Source organism: Equus przewalskii, chromosome 26 (assembly GCF_037783145.1).
Source record: "Equus przewalskii isolate Varuska chromosome 26, EquPr2, whole genome shotgun sequence".
NCBI classification, from domain to species: Eukaryota; Metazoa; Chordata; class Mammalia; order Perissodactyla; family Equidae; genus Equus; species Equus przewalskii.
The window spans coordinates 5,649,258-5,671,712 of NC_091856.1; the positions used below are offsets into that span (position 1 = coordinate 5,649,258).

General features: G+C 53.1%; 1 protein-coding gene across 3 annotated transcripts in view; it reads left to right on the forward strand.

Annotated features, from left to right (window-relative positions):
• Nucleotides 1-22,455, forward strand: part of COL15A1 (collagen type XV alpha 1 chain) — a 102,188-nt gene that overhangs the window by 23,366 nt on the left and 56,367 nt on the right. For 2 of the 3 annotated variants that reach the window (XM_070595946.1, XM_070595947.1), the window contains 6 exons: nt 380-504; nt 11,246-11,793; nt 12,936-13,010; nt 14,551-14,631; nt 19,059-19,248; nt 22,314-22,423. In XM_070595946.1, the coding sequence (XP_070452047.1) occupies nt 432-504; nt 11,246-11,793; nt 12,936-13,010; nt 14,551-14,631; nt 19,059-19,248; nt 22,314-22,423 (1,077 nt within the window). In that variant the 5' untranslated portion in view covers nt 380-431. The remainder of the gene's footprint in view (nt 1-379; nt 505-11,245; nt 11,794-12,935; nt 13,011-14,550; nt 14,632-19,058; nt 19,249-22,313; nt 22,424-22,455) is intronic. The other variant, XM_070595948.1, reaches the window with a different exon arrangement.

A 22,455-nucleotide genomic window follows, 5' to 3' on the forward strand; every position in this document is an offset into this window, starting at 1 on the left:
CCAACTGGGAGAGGGCGGCAGGCTGGAAGACTGAGTCCGTGGGGCCCAGGAGGGTGCACCTCTGCCTTTTCCAGCTCCCTGCTGACTCTGAAGTCTGGCTGGGCTGGACCCTTCCCACCGTGCTATACCACCTACTCAGGTTTCAGTCCTGACTCTAGTCACTTATCCTCATGGCCTTGGGGCGGTAATTAACTTCTCCAAGCCTCAGTTTTCTAACCTGTAAAGTGGGCGCAGTAATATTATCTGCCTCACCGAGAATCAAGTGTGAAGATGAAACAGTTCATGGAAAGAAAGCTGGTTGAACAGTGCCTGTCACGCAGCAAGCCCACAGTAAATCTTAGCTGCCGATGGGATTGCATCTTGTTCATTTCCTTCGTAGGCCACCCTTGCTGGGCTCTGTGCTGGGGCTGGGGACCAAGAGATGAGTCCACATGGTCCACACCCAGGAGCCCGTGTCTACTCATGTCAAGGGAGGAAGGGAACTAACCACCAGAACGCAGAGAGGTGAGGGTACGGGTGGAGGAATGGATGGGGGCTGTGGGGACACACAGGGGTGTGCCTGGGAGAGCCACAGGCGAAGCTCGGAAGGCAGTGGGCTGTCATGGCCAGAGCCCAGCAACGGGTCTTCCATGCTGGCTCCTGCACTGGGGCCTCCAGTAAGTGACTTCCCCTCCCTGGGGCTTGATTCCCCTGCGGAATGAGCGAGGCACCCCTGCCTTGCTTCCTTCCTGGTGGAGGGAACAGGTGAGAGAGGCTTTGGAGACCGGAGAGGCTCCTGGGTGGGTGAGGATGTCTCCTTTCTGCTGGGGGTCTCGGCTGGGCCCAGCTCCTTCCAGCTGCCACGCTGTGCCAGTCTCTGCCCACCTCCAGGCCCCTTCAAAACCATCCTTTCCTCAGTTTAGGCCAGAGGTCTGAGAGCGAGAGAGGGAAAAAGAGGGAGGAGCGCCCACACAGTAACTTCATTGAGCTGGGAAATTCCTATGCTATATATGAAAACCGGAAAAGGGACGGAGGCGTTCTAAGTTTACATGTAGAAAATGCTCTTCTGTGATTCAGAAAAATGAAGTCTTTGATTGTTGGCGAGCCCAGGTCCCCCTTCTAAGTTGAGCCAGGATTTTTCCCCTGGCAGGGGAACAGTCCTTTTTCTAAGAAATGCACTGGCGGCAGGTTTTTCTAAGAACCTCTTGCATCTTTGCTGTGTGCAGACGGGTCCCATGCAGCATGAATTCTGTTGTGTCCATTTTCCCCGGGAAGGGAGGCGGTGGAGCAGGGCCCCTGGGGACGCCAGCCTGGGTGGGGTGATGTTTCCTCACAGGCAGGGCTGTGACACTTTCCTGGGCACAGCACCCCCTGCCTCCGGCCAGGTCGTGCTGTCCAAGGACGAGGAAATCTGTTAGGAGGGCTGGGTTTGTCCTGGTCCCTGTCGGAGTCATTCCTTCCAGGCCTAAAGGCTGTGGACGGAAGGAACTGGCAGTTAAGGGTAGTTCGAGAAACTGGAAAACAGACGGGAGACGAGGAGGATGCAGAACTGGAGACACTTGGACCTGGCAGGGGCCTTTGGAAATCGTCTGGTCCAAGCCTCCCATGTGAGGAGCCTGAGGCTCAGAGAGGAGAAGGGCCTGCTCAAGATCGTGGCAGAATCTGTCTCCCCGGCCAGGCCTTTCCACTACCCTGTGCAGCATCTGAGGGGCCGGGATGGGGAGGTCGAGGCTGACTTGTGTGTGGTCCCAGAGAGGTCAGAGTTAGGCCCAGCCAGGCCGGTGGGAGCCATAGGGCGACTGCCTCAGCTCAGCAGGAGAAAGAGCTCTGAAGACTAGACTTGCCCAGCAGTGGTCAGGGTTGCTGGGGGGCGGGGGGTTAGCTCCCAAATAGAGATGTGTAAGCAGAGCCCAGATGGCCTTTCGGTGGGTGTGCGGTGGAGGAACCTCCTTCCCCAGACGGTGAGCTGTACTCTCTGCGCATTCTGTGGCTTGCTCAACTCCCAGCTTCCTGTCTCTCCAGGGAGGTGAGAGGAAGGGAAGCCACAGGCCAGGAGGTCTGATTTCCATACACCCAGAGTCCACAGGGGCCAGCTCCCTGGAGGGGTATCCAAAGGGCAGGGAAAGAACAGTCCTGAGAAGATGCAGGGATGTCCCCTCCCAGGCAGATGGCCGGAGAAGCAGCAAGGAGGAGGGAGGTGTTGGGGACCTCCTCTCTCCCCAGGGTCTGGGTGCAGGGAAATCCAGGCAGAGGGCCCCTGCTGGGGTCCCCAGGGCAGTCACCCCACTTTACCAATCACCTTTAGCCTGCTGGCTTCAGCCCCAGGCCTCAGCAACATGGGATCATGTGGACCGCCTGAGCACTGCCCCCGGTGGGGAGACGCCGACCAGCTTGGAGGAGGCAGCTGAGTCCCGGGTTAAGCTGGCTGAAGTGGTCCGTGGGTCTGCACAGCCACAGGTGGAGGTGAGGGAGGCGGGGGCACCTTTTGCTTTCCCAGGCAGCCTGTGTAGGACCAGGGCAGAGGATGGGAGGTCAGCATCTGGGCCACCGCTCACTGTGTGACCTCAGACCTGCTCTCAGGTGCCTTCCAGACCTCTGCCTCTGATTCTGTTGTTGGCATCCCCGCTCTCCCACTTTCTCTAGGCACAGACAGTGTCCCTGGCAGTCGCAGCCCGGGAAGCCTTCCTTGGGTGGAGGCGCCATTCTCTATGTGGCCACCAGGGGCCGCTGCCTCGCACGATCCTGGGGTGTCCTCAGCCTCCGGTCAGGCCTGGGTCTGGCTTCTCCGCAGCCCTTGTTGACCTGGAGCCAGAGGAATGCTCCTCAGCCGCTTCGGGCCTTAAATGCTAACAAGCGCGAGCACTGGGCTCAGGTCCCAGATGATCATCTGTGAGACGGAGCTTTGCAAAGCCAGATACATTTCCCTAGGGAGGCAAGGGTCTGAAGCCCAGGCTAGCCCAGGGCACTGCTTTAGGACCCCACAGATGGAAGGGCTGGGCTAGCCCATTGCACAGAAGGGGAAACTGAGGCTGACTGGGGAGGAGAGGGGCCGGATGTCCTGGAGCCTGTGGCTGAGAGGAGGAGCCGGAAGGGTTCCTGTTCTTTGCTGCCTCTGGCCAGGTCGCTGTCCTCTCTGTGGAAGGAAACCTGAGCTTGCCGTGTTTGTTTCTTCATCCCTAGGATTCTGCCTTGGTTTCCATGGAAACTGGCTTTGGACCCCTGCGAGGAAAGTTGCACCCTGTGGTGATATTCAGATTTTCCTTTGCCCCGTCCATCTCTGAAGCCGTCTGATTCCTCCTCCCTGTGCCCTGGGGAGGGGCCACCCCAGGGTCGTGCTCAGGAGCCTGAACCAAAGACTCCAGGGGAATGAGGCCCAGTGGCGTCTGTCTGTCCCCTTTCCTCGGGCCACCTCGCTGAGTGCCTGCTCTGGGCCATGTCTTGATGTGGGTGTTCAGAGGGGGTGCTGATGCCTGCAGCCCTGTGTATAGGGTGGGGGTGGGGCTCTGGTGTCTTGGGGTGCAGCTGAGCAAGCTTAGAAAGATGGGGCTATGAAAGATGAGGAAGGGTGTTACCAGTAGAAGGAACAGCATGAGCAAAGACAGAGACCAGGAAAGGGGGAGAATGAGGAGATGAAGCAGAGAGTGTCTTGAGTGGAATTTTGACTTGATCCTGAAGGCACTAGGGAGCCACTGAAGGCTTTGGAGCTTGTGAATAGCATCAACAGGGACTGCTAACTGAGACCTAGATCACGTGCTTCTTGAGAGCCTGCATCCAGGTTCAGCCCTGTATCCCCAGCAGCATACAAGGCATGATGCAGGGGCTTTATAAATGTTATAAACTCATGAACTGGAAAAGTGGGTTGGAAACCCCCATTATAAATGAAGTCGTCCCTATGCATTGATGAAATGAGAGATTAAGGCTGAGGTCACATTCGGCCCCAGGAGGTATTTTGAAGGCAGTGAAGATGCACAGAATGTGTCAGAGGGGACGTGGCTCTGAGAGTTCATCTTGTCTAACTCCTTCATGTACAGATGGGGAAGCTGAGGTCAGGGAGGGGAGGCAGCTTGCCAGAGAGCACAGAGTCAATGAAGAACTGGGATCAACTCAAGAGGCCCGCCCTCCCACCTGGGCTTCTCATTGCCCCATGGCTGTGTGCAGCCCTGGGGGACTCCCTGGGCCCATGCACCCCGCCTTGTGGAGATGGGAGGGAGCCAGGATCTGCAGGTGATGAGTGAGCATGCAGTAGGACCCTTGTTGGTTGCGGGACCCCAGCCTGACCCCACTAACCTTCATCAGGGCCTCGGACTCTGGGCCAGGCGCTCCCTGTGTGCCAAGCATCGTGGGGATATTATTTTACTCAAGTTACGTAACTGTCCTGTGAAATAGGTATTATCTGTGGAGAGGTATGGCCCCTCCCACAATGGGCCCTGAGGTTCCTGAGGCCAGAGAGTTCCATGATGAGCCCCACCTCAGCACTGCCCCCTCCAATCCTGCCCCTCCAGGACAGTGGGATGTCTTCCCACCAGCTGTGCTCTCCACCTCCGCCCCCGCCCCCCGCCCAGCACAGAGCCATCCCAGGACAAGCCTGTGGACCAAGCTGCTGGGCCTGTTTGTCTTGGCTCCCTGGCTTCTCTCTCCTCCCTGGTGGCTGCCTGAGCAGGTGGCCCTCCTGCTAGAGGCCAAGGGGAAATGGGCCAGCAGGCTCAGGCGCGGCCCTGAGCTGGGGTCACTCCAGGCCGGGGGGCGCTCCCCACCACGCTTGGGACGATGCGCGAGGGGGTTGCTGAGAGCAGGGCTGGGCTGACGTGGACTTCCTGTAGGTTGTGGCTTGGCCCTCTCTGTGGCCGACCCAGAGGAAACAAAGCCTGCTGCCCACGCCTGCACGCATGTCCTCTGTCACACGCCCGAGGCCTGGGCAACGGGGGCCGGTTGGAGGGGATCTCTTTGCAGTCTTTGATTTTGGCTGAGCTTACACCTTTGAATTGAAGAGAAGAGCAATTGCTGCCATTTGTCGAGTGCTTGCACCCCATCATCTCATTTGATCCCCACATGTGAGATGGGCGGGACGTCCCCACGTTGCCCAAAGGCTGTGCACTTGCTAAATGGCAAAGGCTGGGTCTGAGCCCAGCGCTGTCCAACCCCGAGAACGTTCTCCGCCGCATTCTGCCTCCTTTGCCCACTCTCCTGCTGGCCGACTGATGGCCAGTGCCTGGAGGGGCTGGGCTGCCGGGGGTCGTGGGACGGCCGCCAGCTCTGGGTCACCTATGATTCCAAGTCACCCCAAGGCAGAACCACACCTCCCCCCGTCCATCCTGGCTCCGCGGCTCCCTCTGCCGCTTCCCAGCTGTGTCTTCCTGGTCCTGCCTGGAACTCTCTGCCTGACCGTCAATTTCCCTGTCTACAGAACAAGCAGGTTGATAGATTTGTGATTTTTCTTTAAGCAGAATTTTTCTGGGACTGAGAATTCCCAAGATTGCCACATGGAAGCCCGGGCTGTGCCAACCTTGGCAGTGCAGAGCTGGTTTACGCAGGCTTCGGGGGCAAGCTCTCAGCCCCTCCCTGGAACCCGCTGGACACCACTTGGAAACCAGCCACCAGATGGGGCTCTGGCCCATTTGCCCCCCGTGGAACCACACCCCCAAACCTGGAGCGTCCCACCAGAAGGGGCGTCCCTCCCGTCCTCAGCAGGAGAGCGAGGAGCTGGAGGAAGAGCTTCCCTGGATCGGGAAGGCGGGACGGCGCGGCTCGCCTCAGGCCGCTACTGGTCTCGTTCTGCTCTTATCTTGAAATCATGGAGGGAAGAAAAGAAATCTCAGTGAGATGTTTGCGTTTATTTCTATTTCTTTTCTTTTCACTTGTTTTCTTTCTTGCTATACAAAGACGGGCTATATCTGAATCAGGAGAAGCAAGACGAAAAGGTGTTATAATTTCTAAAAGGGGTTGGAAGGAGTTAATGTCTTCAAAAATATGTAAATGTCGTTATTTTTCACACCATGTACGCGGTGTAGAATTCAAAACATACAAAAGAGTATCCAGTGAGAAGAGTCCCCTGTTTTTCCCCAGCCATCAGCTCCCTTCCCTGGAGACGAGCTCTGCTCCCATTGTCTTGTATATTTTTCTAGAGGTAGTTTAATATATATTTTAAAATATATTTTATGTTATTATGTATTTAGTATGTATTAGTGTATGTATTTCCAACTGATGGAGATTCTCTGCTGCACCCTGTTTTTTAATCTGTCTGTTTTTACTCAGTCCATCTTGTTGTTTTATGTCAATATCCGAGGAATCACACCTTTTTCAAGGCTGCGTTGTATTTCATTGTATGGAGACTTCAAAATTTGATATTTATTTAACCATTCCCAAAGATGGACATTTAGATACTTTCAAACAATGCTGCAATGAGTATCCTTGTACATGCTTTGTGTTTCACATGTGTGACTTGATCTGTTAAAAAATTCATAGAAGTATAACTGCTGGGTCATAGAGTACGTGTGCACGTGCAGTTTTGTTACATATTGTCAAGGTGCCTCCCCAGATGTTACACCGGTTGATGCTCCCACTAGCCATGCCTGACGTGGCCTCTTTCCTCAAACCTTTGCCAGCACAGCACATTACCCAACGTTCTGGTCTTTGCCAGTCTGATAGGGAAAGTGGTAACTTTTTGTAGTCTTAACTTGTATTTCTCTCATTATGAGTGAAGTTAAGTGTCTTTTCATTTGTTCAAGAGCCATTTTTATTTCTTTCACTGTGGAAAAAATTTCCTAGTCTTCCTCCATTTTTCTGTTGAGTTCTCGCCTTCCTGCTTATTCATTTGTTTTGTGTATTAGGGTAATTCGCTTGTTGTCTGTGATACATGTAGCAAATATGTTTGTCTAGTTTGGGATTTTATTTGGCACTGTGGGGATTTTTTTGTTGTTGTCATGCAGAACTTAAAAAACTTCTATGTAGTTAAATTTAACCAAATTTATCAATATTTTTATTTATGCCTTCTGGGCTTGGTCATACTTAAAATTAATTTCTGTTATAATGCAAGTTGCAACCTGGAGAGAAAAAGCATTGGATTGAGAATCAGATCTGAGTTTGTAGCCAGCAAACCCCTTCCTTCTTTTAACTTCAAGTTCACCTTCTGTGAAATGGGGGGTTGGCCTTCATTCATTTCTTCGTTCATTCCTTCGTTCATCAGCACTGGGTTGGGTACTGGGAACACAGAGGTGAATGGCGCGGTCCTTGCCCTCAGGGTCCAATGGGAAGAGACGATGACCCAGCAGTGACATGCAGTGTGCTGAAGGCTGTGACGGAGGACCCCAGTGTACGGAGGGCGCATCTAATGTAGCCCCCCGGAGCGAGAGGAGGGGGGTGTGGGTACAGGAGGTGAAACAGGGACTGCAAGGCAGGCGGGCCGGGGCTGAATCTTGAAGGATGAGAAGGGGTTATTTTGGCAAAGTCACTGGGTGAGGTGAGGTGGGCTGGGTGGCCGAGGGGCAAGCATTCGATGTAGCGGGGGAGGACCTGCGACAGGCTGGGGCCCTCCAGGGACTGTTTCTGGGCCGATGTCAGACCACAGAGGCTTCTCAGGCCAGGTGGCGGCAGCCTGACGCTGAGCTGAGGGCCATGGTCGGCCGTGGAAGACTGCTCGGCAGGGCAGCAACACAATCAGATTTGTTCTTTTGTTGAAGACGGGTAATTGTTTTCATTAAAATGTTGTGACACACTTTCCATGACATTTTTGGTAAAGAATAGTACAATGAATACTTCTTTTGAATATCGCCTAGTTTAAGGAATAAACATTATCACTAGAGTTGAAAAGCCCCGTGGACCGCTCCCAAATTGCATCTCCCTGCCTCCGCAAATGTTGGCGAGAATACGCTGCTGGTGGGCGTGGAAAACGGCACAATTGCCTCTTCAATGTTCTCAACACAAAAAAGAAATGATGGCTGTGTGACGTGGGGAGGTGTTAGCCAAGCTACGACAGCCATCACGCTGCAATAGGTAAACGGATCACGTCAACATGTAGAGCACCTTAAATTTACACAAGGTTGTGTGTCAAATATGTCTCAATGAAAAATAGCACGACTGCCTCAGAGAACGTTTTGGCAGCATTTGGTGAAATTGCAGGTGTACATCCCCCTATTATGCAATAATCCCACCCCTAGGTGGTGGAGTTACCTGCACAGGTAAGCACGAGGAGACGTGCATAAGAAAGTCCGTGGCAGTCGTGTTTTTGATAGTGAAGGAAACCTCACTTTCCATCAGCAGAAAACCCATTGTGACTTATTTACACCATTGAGCACTGTTGTGAAAATATAAGACCCAGAGCCACATGTATTGACAAAGATAAAGCTCCAGAATACAATGTTGAGTGGAAAAAAAAGTGCCAGGAGAATACGTGCAGGAGCCGACGTTTACATGAGGCTTAGAGACATGCACGAGGTTCTGCATTCTGTTAGAGACGCATACGCTTGTAGTAAACATACGAACACGTGCATGGGGGTGCTAACCTCTGAATCCCCCAGAGAGTCTGCCTCTGGGCATGGGCAGAGGAGTAGGATTGGAGAATTCGTGAGAGCCTCGGCTGAATTGATATTTTCTTTCTCAAGCAGAGTGGCGGGCACGTGCCTATTCCTCATATTCCTCTTTAAAAAAATTTTTAATAATATTTCTATTTAACCCAATATTTCCAATTATTGTGTCAACATGTAATCAATATAAACGTTATTAATGAGGTATTTTACTTTCCTTTTTCCAAACGAGGTCTTCAAAATCCAGTTTGTGTTTTACACTCATGGCACATCTCAACTCGGACAACCCACATTTCACGTGCTCAGTGGGTGGCCACACTTGGCTAGTGGCCACCATACTGGACAGTGCAGGCTTAACCCATTTCAGGTAGAGGCTGTGTCACGTGACCTCTGAGCTTCCTTTCTGAACCTGAAAGTCTGTGTGATGAGGAGGATGATTATGCCAATGATGTTAGTAATATCCACCATTTACTGAGCATTTGCCGTATGCCAGTATCTTGTATCGTTTCATTTAATCCTCTCATGTAAGTACTCTTTAAAATTATGGTAAAATATAAATGCATAACATTCACCATTTTAACCATTTTTATGTGTGTCATGTTATTTATACTTTTTTCTATGTCCTAAATATTTCATAATAGTTTTATGACACACATGCACATGCAGAGGCTGGTGCTGACTGCGGGCAGCCTTCTCTGTGGTGCTCTGGGAGACGCACAGGGGTCAGGGTGGCTCTCTCCCATCCTCCAGGGAAGTCTAGTGCCTGGGCCGCCCAGAGTTTCGACTGCATCCTCCTTGCCACTGAAGGGTCCTTGGCATGGCAGGCAGACTGGGTGGAGCTCCACTCAGAACTCCAGGAAGAGAGCCCCCTTCTCGGTGAGACTGAAGCAGTCAACTGACCTGAGGTCAGACCAACCGGGTCTCGAAAACATCCTCCACTTACTAGCTGTGTAACCTTGGGCCAGACACTTCATTTCCCAAGCCTTCGTTCTTAATCCGTAAAATGGGGTAACAGCAATAATTCCCAAGGCTGCTGTGAGGACTAAGTAAAATCGTGTATGAGAAACCTGGTCATTATTACTCTTTATGGGGAGGTCAGGGGCACAGAGGTCCACCCCCATCTCGGGCTCCCTTTCCTCATCAGCACAGCAGGGCAGCAGCCCTGCCCATCAACCTCTTAGGCTTGTTGAGTGGATGTAATAAAAGGAAAGAGTTGTGAATGTTTATTGTGTTACTGGGGTTACACGGATGGTCTCATTTACTCATTCTCGTGGAGCCCATGTCATAGAGGAAGACACAGCCTTGGAGTGGTTGACCCCACTCGAAGTCACGTGGCTAGTCAGCTGTCTGGTAGGACAGGGGCAAGTTGGTAAGCTGGATGCAGGCTGATTCATCAGGTGGGACTTTACTCGAGGTGCCCTCAAGTGGCTTGGGTCTTCTCTGAAGGCCAAACCACCAAGTCCCCTGAGGTCATTCAGGTTCTCAGGGTCCTCTGGCCTTCAGCTGTAGCCCAGGCTGTCACCAGGTGAGCCTCCAGCGGGGGACCCTACTGGATTCTGACCCTCACTCAGCCCAGGACTCCTTATCTGGCTGAATCCTCAGGATCTGGCCTTACTTCTGAGGCCAAAGGGCCCTGCTTGCCCGTGGTCCTGCCTGAGGGGTCCTGTCCACCTCTCCCTGGGGCCTGCCTTCCTGTCTCACTGCTGGCACCTTGGGCATTATCTCGGGAGTGGGTGCCCATCACACAAGCCAGCCCCCAGCTTTCTCCCTGGGGAGGATGGTTGGGTGGACCAAGGCTCCCAAGCCTGGGGTCCTTTCCAGGCCACCACAGTGGAGCTCTGTTGTTTCTACCCCCAGATGTGGTAGTTAAGAACAGCTGGGGTCAGATGCTCTGGCTTTGAACTCTGGGTGGAACCTGCCTAGGGAAATATTCCTAACTTCTCTACATTTTCCCCCAAAATAAAATGGGGATAATAGTACCTAACCTCGTGGAGTTGTTGTAAGGAATAAATGAGCTTATGTATGTGACGAGTTTAGAGCAGAGCCTGGTATAAAGTGAGAGCCTCGGGAGTGTCGATGGAGATGAAGATGATGATGGACATGACGATGATGGTGATGACAGTGACAGCGGGCCATGACATTTGCATGGAGTGATGCAAATTTCACTTGTCCTGAGGTTGGGGAACACTTCACAAGGTCCCTGATTTTTCCCTGCACCCTAAAGGCATTTAAACAGTAGACCTCATTCAAAACAAAACAAACCTACCCAGTTTTTTAGAAGGAAATGGGGGAAAAAATCCCCAAGTTGATGGGAACATTATATATTTTAGGAATATTCTAGGAAATATTTTTCAATGTTTTGCAAACTGCAGGTCATGACCTGTTAGTGGGTAATGAAATCATTTTAGTGGATCGTTTCCAGCATATTTTTAATAAAAGAGAAAAATAATTATTAAATAGAAAGGAAAATGTCAGAATACTTCGTGAGTATTAAAAGTAGATATGTTTTATGAAACATTTGTTTCTGTGTTACAGATTTATATTTACCTAAATGTGCATACTGGATTGCAGTGTAAATGCCTTTCTTATTGTGGGTCTTTGTCAAAAAAGTTTGAAAAACAGTAAATAGGAAACTACAGTGGGGTTGCTGAGGGATCCCATCTCGTTTGAGCCCTTTTTTTTAGTTTCTTCCTCATTTCCAAGCAGAGTAGAATATACACGTGAAGCATCTCTGTTCCTCTCTGCAGAATCGGCTTCCCAGGGCCACCTGGACCTCACGGAGCTCATTGGCGTCCCACTGCCCTCGTCCGTGTCCTTTGTCACCGGCTATGGTGGCTTCCCAGCCTACAGCTTTGGGCCTGGCGCCAACGTCGGCCGCCCAGCCAGGACCCTCATCCCGCCCACCTTCTTCAGGGACTTTGCCATCAGCGTCACGGTGAAACCCAACAGTGCCCGAGGCGGTGTGCTCTTTGCTATCACCGATGCCTTCCAGAAGGTCATCTACCTGGGCCTGCGGCTCTCGGGCGCTGAGGATGGCCACCAGCGGGTCATCCTATACTACACGGAGCCCGGCTCCCAAGTGTCCCACGAGGCTGCTGCCTTCCTGGTGCCCGTGATGACCCACAGGTGGAACCGCTTTGCCGTGATCGTCCGAGGCAAAGAAGTGAGCCTCCTCGTGGACTGCGAGGAGCACAGCCCCGTCCCCTTCCAGCGGTCTTCGCAGCCCTTGGCTTTTGAGCCCAGTGCGGGAATCTTCGTGGGCAACGCGGGAGCCACGGGGCTGGAGAGATTCACGGTGAGTCCGAATCCTGCCGTCAGGGAGGCCGCTGGACACCGTGCAACAAACCCAAGCAACTGTTCTTGTTACTGTTTTGTTCTGTGTCCTCAAAGAGGCGTGTGTGTGTGGTGAGAAGAAAGCGAGCCTCGGAACGCAAAACTTAGATCCAGCCTTAAGTTTTCTGTGTAGCCTGATGATTTTAGACACCACCCAGTTCTCCGATCCTCTCTGAGTGTCTGTAAGCGGGGAGAAGACCTACGCCACGGGGTCATAGAGTCAAGTGAGACAGCCCGTGTGAGAGCACCGTGTGCACTTGAAGGCACTGTAGGAAGAGTAACGACTGTTAACAACCTTCAGTGATTTTATCTTTGGCGATGGCTGGCAGTTGCTCTTGGTAATTTCTGCCAAGGTAGAATAAGCTAGAATGCCTGAGTGAGAGGTAGTTTCTCTCTGTCCTTCTGGACAGTGTGCCCTGAAAAAAATATCAGAAAACTGACTTTGCTGTCAAAATGCGCTCTTATGAATAAGCCATTCGAAAGAAAATCCATATGTTCTTGTAGTTGCTCGTGTAGTGAGCACACGTCCTTGTTGGCGCTTTACCTCACTGACACGAGGCAGTACCGTGGGGCAGAGTTTGGTTTATTTCTAGTACAGTTGAAGACAGTGAATTTTAAGAAGTTAAAATCTGATTAACCATTTTTCAACACTCACTTTGGGAGAGTGGTGGAGAATGAACTGACGAATGGGAGGCGAGGAGGTGAGAGTGGAGGGAGGGAGGCCGGCTGGCAGCTCTTCTTGGGATGTGGCCTTCCTGCACAGAAGCTTAGAGCTGCAGGGGAAACCCTTTCTGGGAGAGGGAGATGGGCCTGCCGCTGACAGCTGGGGGTCTGGGGACCCGTGAGGAGGCTGTTGTGTTAGTCTGTGCTTCGAACACAGTACTCTCCCAGGGCCTTGCTCGTTCTAGGACTCATGTTACATTGGCCCAAGGAGAGCCGCCTAAGTGAGAGCAGGCCAAGAGGTGGCTTGGTCTCCTTGTCACAGCCACAGGCAGCACGTTCTCACACCCTGTTGTCTCTGCTACAAAAACAATCGTGTTTCCCACTGGTGGTCGTGCTGTAGACATGCAAGTGGTGGCTTCTGACCCCTCTGCTTTTCCCCAGGGCTCCATACAACAGCTCACTGTCCACCCGGACCCCGGGACTCCTGAGGAGCTGTGTGAAGCTGAAGAATCCTCGGTGAGCCCCCATCTCCGCCAGCCCCCCACCCTGACGGTGGGCCCTGTAGCCCCAGCAGCCAGTCGACTGACCGGAAGGGCTGGGAGCCAGGCAATTCTTTATCCCCAACGTCATGGAGCCTCTGAAATCGCTCATCTTGGCAAGCGCTGCCTCAAGTCCTATTTTGGGCTTTTTGGCTTTACTTTATTTTTTTTTAAGAGCTTCAGCCATCTCTGTGGTGTGAGGGGTTGTGTTTCTCCTAAGGTGTTAGGTTCTTCCGTGGCTGTGCCAGTCAATGGCCTGGTTTCCAGACTTCCTGCCAAGAGAGGGTGTCAGGATTCTAAAATCAAAGTTAAAACTCGAAGACATTCTGGGTGGTATGAATTCCTATAAAAACAGACCTAAATTTAGCTTTTATGCTTGGCAAATGAATCAGTTCCTAAGTTGGGGATGGGGTGGTGGGCAGGGAAGAAAGATGGGTCTTTTTCCCCTCCCTCCCTCCCTCCCTCTCTTCCTCCTGACCCCCCTTGGGATTTACTAAGCACCTTCGATGCGACAGCCCTGTGGGGATGCTGGGGATAAAGGGATAAGCTGGGAACTGTCCCATCCTCAGGCTGCTCACACACACTTGCACACCCAAATGCAGTGACAGAGCTAGCTGGGTGTGATGGAACTCGGGGGAGCTCCTCAAACCCAGACTCTGTGGGCCGGGTGGGGCAAGAAGGTGAAAGAGGAGGGACCAGGAGCAGGTCGGGGGCAGCTGATGCCTGCCCAGTGACGAGCGAGCGTTAGCCAGGGGAGGAGGAAAGGCACTCCAGACAGAGGCCGTGGTGCAGAGTCAGAGGCAAGCAGAGCGTGGCATCTTCCCAGAGCTGCTGGGGCTCTTTGGGGGGTGTCAGCCCCCAAACAAAACATACGTCGATTTCATTCATTTAGTAAAAAATGCCGCCGATTTCGTTGGAAAGCCCTTCAGAGGTGGACTGTGGCTCTGTAACAATGCTCAGGCTCCTTGAGGCTGTGACCCCGGCCTGGCGTTCACATGAAGCCGAGAGAAGGGAAACCTCCTGTATCCATCCCTTCATCTCTGCCTTGCTGTAAATATTGAAAAAGCAGAAACAACCCGAGTCCACGAGTAAGGGATCGTTCACAAAATCACGGCACCCAGGCTCCTGGGCTGCCACTGGAAGCTGAATTATGAGGATTAGGCAGCACGAGGAAGCCATACTTCAAATGTAATGGCTCCCGATGTCAGACTCCAGTGGCAGCCATGCAAGGATTGGGAGAGCCTTCTGACAGAGACTGAGGGAACCTGGACAAAATGAAAGTAGGTCTGTTAGAGAGCCTGTAAACTGACTGTAGTTTTTTGTTTACTTGAGCATTACAATGTGGAAGGAACAGAAGAGTAGCTCGGCATGCGCACCGTTCACACGCTGGCCCGTCGGTCCGCTGTCTCTGTCGTCTCTCTCTCACACGCACACGATCCTCCAGTGTGAGTTTCTGTGACTCCTCTCCCAGTTGTAAACTGCTCCCTCTCTGCCCCGCCTGCTTTGTCCCCACACAGGCGTCGGGAGAGACCAGCGGGCTCCAGGAGACAGACGGAGTGGCTGAGATCTTGGAGGCCGTCACCTACACCCAAGCCCCGGTGAGTGCTGGCAGCTGCGCCGGTCGTCTGGACCGGCTTTTGGGGGAATGAGAGTTAGGGAAGAGTACCCAGAGCCCCAGCTCTGACGTCTCTGTTCTCAGATCCAGGACTTCGATCGTCGGCTCCTCTGGGAGGTCAGGAAAGTGCTGGCCGGTGGGCATTTTGCAAAATCCCCAGTGTGCTGGGATGCCGGTTACCTCTGTGCCACCCTGTGCTGAGGCCACGAGAAGCATATGTTGTGCTTTCTTGTCTCCCAGCTCTGTGAGCTTAGGTGACTTACTCAGCCTCTCTGAGCCTCAGCTCCTTTTCCATCAATGATAATCAGAGTCCTATCTCATGGGGTTGTTGCAAGGGTCCGGTGAGGCAGTGCAGGGTCAGGTCTCAGCTTGGTGCCTGATGAGGGAAGTGGCCCTGAACAGTGGCTGTTGTCACATTTGCTCAAGGCTCTGGCTCTGAGCAGGAAGTCGGCCCCCACTCCTGCGAGATGCAGAGTCTTCCCAGGAGCTCCCTTCTGGCCCCATGGGAAAGGCAGCCGTCCTCCCAGGGCGCCGGCCTCCTCCCTCCTGGGAATGTGCCCGGTCGCCGAGACAAGGAAGTGCTTTCGAAAGCACTGAGTCAGACCCGTGGAGACACCAGGAGCCCATTTCTAAAGAAACAGCCAGCAGTGTGTGAGTCATTGAACACAAAAACCCCAGCAATTTCTTCAACTTGTCTCACGCTATAAACTCGTCTCTGGTAGAAGAGAGAGAGGTGCAAATAAGGCAGAGGCTAGGAGTTAGAGCCCTCTGGGACAGCGGTGTGGTGGGGCAGGAGTGGACCGTGGTCTGTTAGTGCTGGAGGGACTTAAGGGTCACCTCTTTCTGTACAGAGGTGCACGGAGACCCGCCCTTTGTACAGGTGGGCGGACAGGCCCAGAGAAGGGAGGAGAGTGACCTAGGGCACTGGGGCAGAGCTGAGGCTAGAACACAGGTGGCTGGCTGCCCCCTCCAGGATTTAGGCCATGACCTTGTGCTCCTGGTGTGGGCAGTGTTGCAGAGGACCAGCCCCAGGACCACAGCCAATTCTTGGGCAGCTGGGATGGAGGAGTCAAGGGTCCAGGGTGGCCGCCTAGGCATTGACTGGGGAGGGTTGCTGCTCTGGCACTGTTGCAATCTGCATGCCGGTCAGCTCTTGGCCACCCGCTCGGCATGTCCAGGGTGCAGGGCATTAGGGCACAGAGCAGTGATTCCTTGGGCCTTCTAGCCTGATGCTGCCCCTGGAGCACCAGTTCACAGCTGGGAGCCAGACCAACTCAGGCAGAGGCCTGTAACCCCAGAGGGAAGGACTCTGAGAGAGGGACAGGAAAGGGGAGCAGGGTCTGAGAGCATGAGATGATCATGGGGGCACGGGTTGATCAGGGAGGGCTTTCTGGCAGAGGGGGCATTGGAGCCGGACAGCTTTGGACAGGGGTAGAGCAATGGGAGAGGAAGGAAGAGGACTGGCATTTCTAGATGCCCACCGTGCGCCTGGTGCTGACTTTAATCCTTGCAACAGCCTTGCAAGGGAGATGGCAGCCGAGGCTCAGGGGGAGGGTAGCTTTGCCGGCTCCCAGGGTGACTGGCGGAGTCAGGAGCCGAGCCTGGGCCTCCCCTCCTGGGCCACAGTAGTGCAGATGCAAGCCAGATGTGGGAGGGCACTGCGGCTGGGAGGGGCTGAGGAATAAGTTCCCGAAGCGTCTGGGGAAGTGAAAAGTGATCTGATGGACCTGGCAGCCTCGGGGCACCCCAGCCACCTTCCTGGATCCCCCAGCCTGCTCTCCTCAGTAGTTTTGAGAGAATGGTGCAGATCCGAGTCCCACCAAGTGTGTCTTCACCTTGGCCACTTACTGGTTGTTGCCCTTGAGTCAGTAACTTAACCCCTCCAGTCTCAGTTTCCTCGTCTGTTCGGATGGAGCGTGTCTGGATCCTCAGGTCCATTTGAGAGTCAGGTGAATTGACTCGTGTGAAACATGTGGATGGTGCCTGGCGTGCGGCAGCTCTCCATGAACGTTTGCTATTGTTACTGTTGACTGACAGGCTCATTGTGAGGATTGGAGAGGTGGTGTGTTAGAATGCCCCGTTCCTCTTGGAGTCCCCTCCCTGCCACCTGCTTCCTGGTTAGCACCCCTGTGGCTGCCCTCAGTTCTTGAGAGAATTCCCCTTGGGCTTTGGCTGTGGGCCTGGAGGCCCTGTGGGAAGGCTGTGGGGCTGTGGGTCCTGACGCTGCTTGTCTGTTCCTGAGGTCAGAATCCCTTCCTGGTGTTCGCGGCATTGCCCTGCAGAGCTCTCGGTCCCCTGGCCTCGTTTGCGGGGCGGTGTTTTCCCATTCATTCCCCAGAGCACGCACTGAGGCATGGAGTGAAGGGCTTTGTCCCCAAGGCTGCCCAGCCTGGAGGTGGCAGAGCCAGGGCCGGGTCCAGGGCGCTGTCAGTTGTGTCACCCCCGAGCTGGGGACTTCTCCCTCAGCATCTCCTGGAAGGGCTCCGTGGCTCCCTGCACGGCCATCCCTCCACGACAGGGGAATTACCCTCTGCTCCCAGACGCTCTCCTCCCCTCTCTGTCTGGCTTCTCTCTTGGAGTGATCCTCACTTCCCTGTCCTCATCCTTTCCAACCTGCCACTGGCCAAGACACAAGCCATGAGCAGCCGAACTGAATCATGGGCTGCCTGCGCTGGCAAGGACTTAAAAAGCCAGCCTTCCTCACCTCCTTCCCCATTTAGGGTAGGAGTCTCTGCTACTCCATTCTTCCTGCTGCTAAGTCAGCTTCTGCTGACACACCTTTCCATTTCTGGAAAGTTCTATCTTATGCTGAGTTAGAATTAACATTCCTGTGGTTCTCAGCCCTGTCTGTGCATCAGAGTCACGTGTGTGCGTGGATGGGGGCGGGGACAGTGGTGGGGAGTCTTCAGAAAGACTTCTGCCTGGGCCACATACCTGGACATTCGGATTCGGTGGGTCTGGAGTGAGGTCCTAGACTCGGTGCTTACAGGAGCCGTGCACAGAGCCACAGCTGGGACCTGTCTTCCAACCACACCCAGATGCTGTTTCCCAAACACATTAAGCATCTCTCCATGCCTGGGTTCCCGCAGTTCTGTCTGTCTGAGGGCCCTTCCCCACCCCTCTGTCTGCCTGGCCAATTCCGTCTTCGGGACCCAGCGCACAGCCCCAGGTCGGAGGCCACAGCTCCTCTCCCCCCACTTGGCTCTCACTTCTGCTCTCATGGGTCACGTTCAGTCACAGTTGTGTCTGAGTCTGGGTCTGGGTCCGTGTCTCCCGACAGTCTCACAGTTTGAGGGCAGACACCATGTCTTATTTATTCATTTCTGTATCCCCAGGGATCAGCCAAGGACCTGGCACACAGTAGGCCCTCAGGAAATATGTGTTGAATGAGTAAAGCTGATTGTGTGAATGCGAGTTGGGGCTCAGCAAATCAGGACACTTTTAATAGAAAGTCTGAGGACTCAACGTTGCTGTTTGGTCACAGGCCACACTGTTCCCCATCCACACTCATTCCTGAAAACCGACAGCCACCGGCTGGAGGCAGGACACAGGCCCTGCCCACCGAGGGTCAGCTCGCCAGATCCGTGCTCTGCCCTGAAGGGGCGCTTGTGGCTGCCTCCCGGGAATTTGCCAAGAGGTCTCAGTCACTTCCAGTGAATACTGCAGATCCAACACTGGTCAGCAGGAGCCTTCCATCCACCCCAGTCCTTGAGCTCAGACAGAGATGAGACTGTCCGAACACCGACACTGTGTTCTCTGGGCTCAGGAGGTACTTCCTGGTCCTGCGTCTCAGGGTGACGTCATGGCCTTGGTGGCCCCCGGTCAAGATTTTTCCCTAGATCTCTGAACTATTCTGTGTTTTCAACTCTTGGGGTTTTTTGTTTGTTTCTTCGTTTTTCTCTAGTTGGTAAAGTTGGTTAAGACATTGACTGGCTTTGGAAAAGCTGTACGGATCCTGAAGTTTCCTTGGAAGCATTCAGACACACCTTTCATTTCATAGGCATCCAGCGCACATCCAGGACTGGGTTTATACAGCGTTTACTGAGCGCAGCCTGCTTCATTCGTTTGTTCATTCATTGACCCCCTCATCTAACAGATCTTTATTGAGCATCTCCTCTGTGCTGGCCCGGGATGCAGGGATCACAGAGATGGGGTCCCTGTGCTCAGAGAGCTTCAGCCAACATTAGCAGAGTCGCTACAAACTGAACAGAACTTACTGACGCCAAGCGTGCGCCTTTGTCAGGCCCTGGGAGGCTCAGTGATTGCCCAGGGGCACGGGGGGCAGGGCCGGGCTTTCTTCCGGGTATATTCAGCGCTCTGTGGAAATGATTTTCTCCAATTGATATGCACTGCCATTTTTCTGTTTTCCTGCTAAGTAAATCCTTTCGGTTTCATTTTTCCTCCCTTCAGTCTAAAGAAGCACAAGTTGAACCCATAAGCACACCTCCAACTCTATCCCCTCCGTCTGAGGATGCAGAGCTTTCCGGTGAGCCTGTACCTGAGGGGACCCTGGAAACCACCAAGTTGAGTGAGCCTGTACCTGAGGGGACCCCGGAAACCACTAATTTGAGCGTCATCCCGCACAGCAGCCCTGAGCAAGGCAAGTCCCAGCGCACCTTTGTACGCAGTGTATTGAGTGACAACTGTATGCCCAGCCCAAGTGATGCGTGGAATATAGAGCATCTCATTCAACCTTTGGCTTGGGCTTTTGCCAGGGCTCCTCTGCACGGCTGAGAAAGGAATGATCCCATCCTCATTTTACAGACCAGATGGGGAGATCGAGTCACAGAGCTGTTACGTTACCTAACCGAGGCTCTGCGGCTTGTAAATGCAGAACTGCTTTTGATCTCAGACCCCTGAAGTTTTAATCCCCGGACTCCGCCCCTCCAGAAGGGGCTGAGCTTCAACAGAAAAGCTTCTAATAATTGTTGCTGCATATTAAATACCTCCTTGTCAGGTGTTTACATACTTCACCTCCAATGCTGATGATACATCTCCTAGTTGCTATTATTAGCCAGTATTTTACAGATGGAAAAGGGGACGCTTGTGAAGGTCACTGCGGTGCCCATAGTCACACAGCCAGTGAGTGGTGGCCTGACCCGGTGCCCACCCTTCCCAGCCTCGGCCACAACACCCTGACTCTCAGGATGGATCAGGTCATCTAAACTCCTGGGGGCACACATGGGAAACTGGTGGCCAGAGAGGGGCAGGCACCCAGCAGGTCAGCCACAGGCCCTGGGGGGTGCTGGCTCCCCATCCGGGGCTCTCATCTCTGCCCATTGTCCCTCCAGCCGTGCAGAGGAGCCCTGGCAAAAGCCAGTGTCCCATATCATCCCTCAGGCCACAGGGGGACGTGCCCCTTTATCAGAGGGGCAGCCCTTCAGACGGAAGTCATAGCCAACATGAGAGCACTGAGATTTAGGTACAAGGTCAGGAAACCACCCACCACCCAGGAAAGAGTGGTTGGTCAAACTGCATGTCATTCATATGTACATCCCGGAAACTGGTGGTGCAGAGGATTCAGTGACCCAGGGCCTCGCTCAGGGTGCACTCCCGAGAAAAAGCATATTTCAAAGTGGTGTGTATGCTCTGATCTAATTTTGAATACGTGTTATCCGTCCCTGTTTATCTATAGCCGTGTAGAGCAACGTGTGTGTGTGTGTTAGAATAATATACCACAAAATGCTCTGAGTAGTCATCTCTGGGCGGTTGGATTTTGGGTGGTTTTTCTTTTCTTTTTTGTACTTCTGTATTTTATAAGTCTTCTGCTTTATCGTTATTCTTTTTACTTCTGCCATCAGTAAACAAATGTTATCTTAACAGCTAAACTTGGGAAGTCTGTGGGTGATAGAAAGTATACAGGACTGAATAGAAAAATTGTCTAATAGTTTATTAAAGTCATAATGAAACCAGGAGTCAGGGTGTTGCTGTGGAAAGACTGCAGGGAACACAGACAGCTTGGCTGGAAGCCCTGCTCAGCCACCTAGGTGCTGTCGGTGGCAAGTTGCTTAACATTTCCAAGCTTTAGATTCTTCCACTGTGCCCTGTGAGTGTCCCCACCCCCGGGGATGGGAGGACCGAAGGCAGCCACGGCCCGCGCGGATGTGAAAGTGGTTTATGAAGCGTGAATGCCGTCCTCCTGGGTGGACCTGGCATCTCTGAAGGGGGCGAGGAGCGGGCAGAGGCTGCAGGGCGGGGCGGGGGCCTCTCCTAGGCTGAGGGCTGAGAGCAGAGGAGGTGGGAGCCAAGTGCAGACTGGGACCCAGATCCAAGCACAGCTTGCCTGTTCCCTGGGATCAGCCACCCTCCTTCCCTGGCATACAAAAGACCAACCGGAAATGACAGAGCTGGCTGAAACGTTCCTGCTCTTACTGGGTCAACAGCTCAGACGATGAGGAGAAGGAGCCTGAGCCGGAGCCCCGTCCCCGGCTAGGGAAAGGCCCCAGAAAGTTTTATTCCAAGCTTCACTGACACCATCTCGGCCCAGGGCACACGCCACCCCCCCCACCTTCCCCCACTGGGTGGGAACTTGGAGGCCTGGGGTCCTGCTGGCTGCTTGCACAGCAGCCCCTGGTGGTCAGGACAGGGAGGACGAGAGGGAGTGGCCGTGAGGGGCTGACCTCTCCTGGGCGTGAAGTCCTTCAGATGCGTGTGGGTTCTCTTGTATGGTTCAGCGCCTCCTCCCGACGCTGTCCTTACCGTGCGACGTGCGTGACACAGCCTGGGTGGAAAGGGCCCCTCCAGCTGCTTACTCTCTGTGGGACCTTGTTCCTCTTCTGCAAAATGAGGTTAAAAATAATAAGGTGCTAATATGTGATCAGAGCAGGACACGCACTCCATGGGGTGACGGAGGGAGACTGAACACACGGGGTTTCCGTCCTGGCTCTGCCCCCTGGCTGCGAGCTGATGCCAAGGGCCTGGTAGGTGGGACAGCCGGCTGCAGGAGGAGGAAATGAGGGGTGCAGGGCTGTGCTTCGCCTAGGCCCCCCTGGAACATGCAAGCCTTCGTGTTAGTATAATTTCTTCTTTGCTTTAGGATGGCATTTGTTTTTTAAATTGCAAAAGAAATATTTGCTTGTGATAACAATTCAATCAATGCGGAGTTGTGTGAACCAAAAATATAGTTTTTTCCTCTCCTATCCTCTGGAGGAAACCAATCTTAAGCATTGTGGTTTAGCCAAGCATATACATACACACACGTATATACATATATATGTATATATTATATATGTTATATAGTAGTAATTGTTGCGTAACACATACGGCTATATAATTGTATATATAATGATAAAATATGTATATTCATATATAGGTTCTTTCCCTTTTACAAATTTGGAACCGCACTGCCAGGGAACATTCCTGGACAGCTGACTGTACGCCTGGGGCCGTCCTCGATGCTTTTCTTGCATTGATTTATTTGATCCTTATGACACATAATCCTCAAAACAACCTGATAAGGTAGGAATTATTAGCCCCAATTTACAGGTGAGGAACCCGAGACACAGGCTAAGCGACCTGCCTCTCCACGTCTCTTTTTCTGCAGCTTTTTTTCCCTCTTAATCCTGTGTTATGGACATCTTTTCAAGTCAATAGGCGAAGAGATACCTCATTCTTTTCAAGACTGCAAAATGCAGTTATTAATTACAGAACGCCCGCTTCCCTCAGGCTCTGGTGAGATCATGAATGACACGCTGGAAGGAGCTCAGACAGTGGATGGTGCCCCCATCACAGACGTCGGCTCAGGAGACGGAGCCATCCTTCATGTCATCGAAGAGGTGAGTCAGTGCTCATGTCATCTGACTGGTCA